This window comes from Antechinus flavipes, chromosome 4 (assembly GCF_016432865.1).
Source record: "Antechinus flavipes isolate AdamAnt ecotype Samford, QLD, Australia chromosome 4, AdamAnt_v2, whole genome shotgun sequence".
Taxonomy (NCBI): domain Eukaryota; kingdom Metazoa; phylum Chordata; class Mammalia; order Dasyuromorphia; family Dasyuridae; genus Antechinus; species Antechinus flavipes.
In genome coordinates, this window is record NC_067401.1 from 139913717 (window position 1) to 139919755 (window position 6039).

Genomic DNA, 6039 nt, shown 5'->3' on the forward strand with positions numbered 1-6039 from the left:
AACTAATGCAAACAAGATTAGAAGGGAAGCAACAAACTGGGAAAACATCTTCACAGTTAAAGGTTCTGATAAAGGCCTCATTTCCAAAATATATGGAGAATTGACTCAAATTTATAAGAAATCAAGCCATTCTCCAATTGATGAATGGTCAAAGGATATGAACAGACAATTTTCAGATGAAGAAATTGAAACTATTTCTAACCATATGAAAAGATTCTCCAAATCACTATTGATCAGAGAAATGCAAATTAAGACAACTCTGAGATATCACTATACACCTGTCAGATTGGCTAAGATGACAGGAAAAAATAATGATGAATGTTGGCGGGAATACGGGAAAACTGGGACACTGATGCATTGTTGGTGGAGTTGTGAACACATCCAGCTATTCTGGAGAGCAATCTGGAATTATGTCCAAAAAGTTATCAAATTGTGCATACCTTTTGATCCAGCAGTGCAACTACTGGGCTTATACCCCAAAGAGATACTAAAGAAGGGAAAGGGACCTGTATGTGCCAAAATGTTTGTGGCAGCCCTGTTTGTAGTGGCTAGAAGCTGGAAATGAATGGATACCCATCAAGTGGAGAACGGTTGGGTAAATTGTGGTATATGAATGTTATGGAATATTATTGTTCTGTAAGAAATGATCAGCAGGATGAATATAGAGAGGACTGGAGAGACTTACATGAACTGATGCTAAGTGAATGAGCAGAACCAGGAAATCATTATAACCTCAACAACAATACTGTATGAGGATGTATTCTGATGGAAGTGGATCTCTTTGATAAAGAGAGCTAATTCAGTTTCAATTGATTAAGGATGGACAGAAGCAGTTACACCCAAAGAAAGAACACTGGGAAATGAATGTAAACTGTTTGCATTTTTGTTTTTCTTCTCAGGTTATTTTTACCTTCTGAATCCAATTCTTCCTGTACAACAAGAGAACTGTTCAGTTCTGCACACATATATTGTATCTAGGATATACTATGACATATTTAACATCTATAGGACTGCTTGCCATCTGGGGGAGGGGGTGGAGGAAGGAAGGAGGAAATTGGAACAGAAGTGAGTGCAAGGAATAATGTTGTAAAAAATTACCCTGGCATGGGTTCTGTCAATAAAAAGTTATTTTTTAAAAAATCTCATTTTCAAATGTATTGAGGACTGTGTCAAAATAAGAGCTATTCCTCAATTGATGAATAGATAAAGGATACAAACAGGCAGTTTTCAGAAGAAATTGTATGGGGAAAAGTGCTCTGAATGACTACCGACTTGAGAAATACAAATTAAAGTTCAGCTAGGTGGTGCAGTAAATAGAACACCAGCCCTGAAGTCTGAAGGACCTGAGTTCAAAAGTGGTCTCAGACTGTGTGACACTGGGCAAGTCACTTAACCCCAATTGCCTCAGGGAAAAAAAAGAGAGAGAAGAGAAATACAAATTAAAATGGCTCTGAAGTTCTACCTCATACCAATCAGGTATATAGAAATGGCAAATGATAAATGCTGGAAGGGAGTGTGGAAAAATAGTACACTGTTGGTAAAGTTTTGAGCCATTCTAAGCATTCTGGAGAACAATTTGGAACTATGCTATCAAACTGTGCAAACCCTTTTACCCAGCATTACCATTATTAGGTCTGTACCCCCTAAATGATCAAAGAAAAAAGAATCTGTGGATTCATTTTTTGTCCTACAAATTTGCTGACTTTGATTCAATAACATTTCACTTGATTTTTATGGTTCTTTACATATACCAATTTATCATCTACACAAAGTGATAATTTTGTTCTTTTTTTAGATTGCTTATTCTTTCAATCTCGTTTTCTTGTTTAATGTCAGCATCAGTAATGGTTTTCAATCACTTTTTCAAATCACTTCAAACAGAAGTGGTAACAATGGAATTTTTGTTTCACTCCTGATTTTTGTTGGAAACGATTTTAGTTTATCTACATTGAACATAATGGTAGCTCTTGGTTTTAAATATATATTTATTGTTTTAAATATAGGTGTTCATAATACCATTATTTTCTAGTGGGTTTCTTTTCCTAGTGTTTTTAGCAGAAATGCTTTGTCAAGTTGTTTTTTTCGTTTTTTTTTTTTTTTTTGCATCTATGGATGCAACAGGTGTTTTTTCTAATTTATATAATTAATTAAGTTTATAGTTTTCCTAATAATAACAAATCTAATAATAAATTTTGGAATTTTCCTAATAATTAAATCCAGCTATAAATCCAACTTGGTCATTGTGTTTAATATTTTTGACATGTTATTATAGTCAATTTCTTGATATTTTATTTAAAATGATTATGCTTATGTTCATTAGGAATGTAGATCTATAGTTTTCTTTTACTATTTGATTGTACCTATTTTATGTATCAAGATCATATTTGAGTCAAAAAAGGAATTTGGTAGGATCCTGTCATTTCTAGTCTTGTAAACAATTTATCTAATTAGTTTTCTTTAAATTTTTGATAGAATTCAGTTGTGAATATATCTAATCCTAGATTGTTTTTCCCTTTGGAAGTTCATCTATGCCTTATTCATTTTTTCCCATTCATTTCAGATGTTGTGTTACTTATAGCTCTGTTTCTTCTTCTGATAATTTGGATATTTCATATAAATATTATATTTCATCAAAATTGGTTTTATTGAAATATTGTGGGACCAAATAGTTTCTAATGATATCCTATATTTCTTTCATATGTTGTGAATGTTCCTTTTTAATATTTGATACTGGTAACATGGTTTCCTTCTTTTTTAATCAAAATAGCTAACAGTTAATTGGTTTTGTATTTTTTTTTTTCAAAAAATAATTTGTAGCATTGTTTATGCTATTTCTGTTTTCTATTTTTTTCATCTTTCCTTTAATTTTTAAGGTTTCCTTACGAAGGAAGAGCAACTTCTGAAGAAGATCATTCCTTATCAATCAAGAATAGAGTTAGATAAGGCTAAAAACAATAGAACTAACATCTGGGGCAGGGAGGGAGATAAAGAGGAGAGACAGAGAGACAGACACAGAGACATAGACACAGAGAGACAGAGAGAGAAACACAGAGAGAGACAGAGAGAGAGACAGAGACAGAGACAGAGAGAGCACAAAAATAAGCAGAACAGTGGGAAGAACACAGCTTAGGAGTCAGGAGATCGGATTTTTAATTCCAACTTTGCCACGTAACTATCTCTGTGACCTTGGGCAAATCATCCTTCTCTCAAAGACTCAGTTTCTTGCATTGCAAAATAATAATAGCAGCTAGCTATAGTATAGATAACACTTAACATTTTGAAAGGCTCTTCACAAATATTATTTCATTTCATCCTCACATCTTTACCTCAGAGCTAGGGATGATTATTATCTCAATTTGACAGCTCCAAAAACTGAGGTTGAGAATGATTAGATGGTTTACCTTGGATCCACAGAACTAGTAAGTTTCTAAGGTGGGCTTTAAACTTATGCTTTCCTGCCTCCAAATCCAGTCTTCTAGGGATTTACTGAGTTACTGAGCTCCAAAAAATGAGAAGGGGACTAAATTGACTCAAAGGTTCTTCCACCTCAGACATACTTTGGTTTTTTGACCTTGGAGTACAGTAGAGTGTATGTATGTGGAATAGGATGGGAGATGGGAATGGAGAATGACTTTCCTGATTCCTTCTCATCATTTATATTGTTCGTGTGGATCAGTGACTCTTGCAATAACTAAAATAAAACTGATTACGGCCATGGGCCAGGATTTGTCCAATTGTTTCTGCAGTCACCCTGAACATGAGAAAGGTACCAAGAAGTTCAAGAGCCAGTTTTTGGAATATTCAGAACAGCTTTTACAATAGCTCACCCTCACCATGGGCATCACCTGCTTTACTAAAGTCCTAAAGCTTCAGCTCCCCCTGCCTCCCATACCACTTGATTCCCTCAATTATACCAAAGCCACATCTCATGGATCCCACAATCTGCAGATTCAGAGACACAAATCCAAATTCTTATATTTTCATTGAAAAACATGGGCAAGGAGCTTATCATGGATAAGTCTCAGTGGAATTATATGCAGATTAGGAAATTCTACCTGCCCGGTCTACATCATGAACAAATCAGATAATAGTTATGCAATCGTTCTGTAAATGAGAAGGAATCACCTTATAAAGAGAAACCCAGAGAGACAAAGAGATTGATTTTTGACTCAGCTTTATTAAGCCTACTTCAGGAATGATGATGGAAGTCAGGGGAGTGAGGGCCAGGACTGCCCGCAGGGCTCTGGATAAAGGGAGAGGCAGGAGCAGTGAAAGTTCAGCTGATGGGGTGTCCTGTAAGAGAAGAGAAGGGATAAGTGGGGGGCAGGTCAAAGGCAAAGGCTCTCCCAGTTACTATGACCTCTTGTCCCCTTCTCCAGAGACTCTGCTCATATTCTTTTCTAAGGGATCCTGATCCTGGCCCTAAGAGTTCTGCTGCCCTTGCAACACCTCCCTCCTTCTCCCATCCCTTTTATTGCCTACTTCTGGAGGGCCCGTACACACACACAAACCTATAGATGTGTGCATTCACACTCCCCCTCCCTGCCACACACATACATTTTACCCTCCTTGTCCCACACATACATTATACCCTCCTTGTCCCAATCTGGAGAAGTGCAGAGATGGGGGCACTTGGTACCTGGGAATATTACAGCAGAACCCTCTACTGCAAGATATCCACACCATCCTGGTAGAATCTCTGGTCCACGGCCCTCTTCCCATACCTGCAGAGTAATGTGGGAAATACATCTAGAGCCAGAGCTGTCCACACCCCCCACCCCATAAAGACCTAGCTCACAGAAAAATATAATGTCACAAATTGAGACATAGTCATAGACACACAGAGAGATCCCCTCCAGCCTAAGCCCTATCTGGCAGAGAAAGCTAGGTTTGAAATGTATATTTGGTGGAGAAGTGTGTTGTCAGGTGGGTGGTTTGTTTCCAGGATCAGAATTAGTAGGAATTTGTGGATTTTTTCCCACTGTGTCTGCATAAATGTGGTCACATTAATGTAAAGGTCTCACTGCCATGAAAAGTAGTCCATGCTCACATTTGCTCACATACGTGCAAGAGCAAAGTCTACATATGCCCAGATTTGCAAAGTTGGAAAGGAGCTCCAAGAGTACCCTTCCAGCACATCCCTTTGCAACATCCCACCTAAAGCCCCTCCTTTCCAGCCTCCTGTCTAGGAGGAGCTTACTATCTTCACTACCTCACATTTCTGCAGAACCAGAGAGCCCAGCTCTGTCTGTACTGACCACAGAGGCACTTACGCACCTGAGCCGGGTGAGCCTATTGATATATCTTCGGAGCTCAGCAGCATACCGGGCCATCTGCTCCGGGGTAGCATCATCTCCAGGGTAAACTGGCTCCTGAGGAGCCCTCTGAGCACTCAAGAGAGCCACGCAGCAGGAGAGGACCAGAAGAGAGAGCCAATATTGAGGGGCAGCCATCTGAGAAACAAAGGATGAGAGAGAAGAGTCAGAAGGAAAGGCCAGGGGAGGAGGCAGAAGAGAAATGGAGAGAAAGAAGAAAAGAGAGGGAAGGAGAAGGGAAAGGAGAAAAGAGATGTCAGGGTGAGGGAGAAATGAACAGAGCAAGGCAGAAGAGAAAAAGAAAAAGGAAAGGAAAGAAAGTAAAAGGAGGGACAAGAAAGAGAGGGACAAGGAAAGGAGAAGGGAGAGAGACAGAGAGACAAAGAAAGAGATGAGCCAGGGAAAGAGACAGACAGTCAAGAACAGAAACTGAGAAAGACACATGAGAAACACAGACAGACAGAAAAAGACACACAGACACAGAAAGACAGAGAGAGAGAGAAACAGAGAGAGACAAGAGATAGAGAGATAGAGAGAAACAAAGAGACAGAGAGAAATACAGACACAGAGATAGAGACAGAGAGACACACAGAGAGAAAAAGACACAGACACAGAAAGACAGAGAGAGAGAGAGAGAAACAGAGAGAGACAAGAGATAGAGAGATAGAGAGAAACAAAGAGACAGAGAGAAATAGACACAGAGATAGAAACAGAGAGACACACA

General features: G+C 38.6%; 1 protein-coding gene across 1 annotated transcript; it reads right to left on the minus strand.

Moving 5' to 3' along the window:
• Positions 1 to 4209: 4209 nt before the first annotated feature.
• PPY (pancreatic polypeptide) lies at positions 4210 to 5749 on the minus strand. Its single transcript, XM_051992332.1, has 3 exons — positions 5278 to 5749; positions 4640 to 4724; positions 4210 to 4293 (listed from the first exon to the last, which is right to left on the minus strand). Exons 1-2 carry the CDS (start codon positions 5451 to 5453, stop codon positions 4664 to 4666), a joined length of 237 nt encoding a protein of 78 aa, XP_051848292.1. The 5' UTR covers positions 5454 to 5749; the 3' UTR covers positions 4210 to 4293; positions 4640 to 4663.
• Between the last annotated feature and the right edge of the window lie 290 nt (positions 5750 to 6039).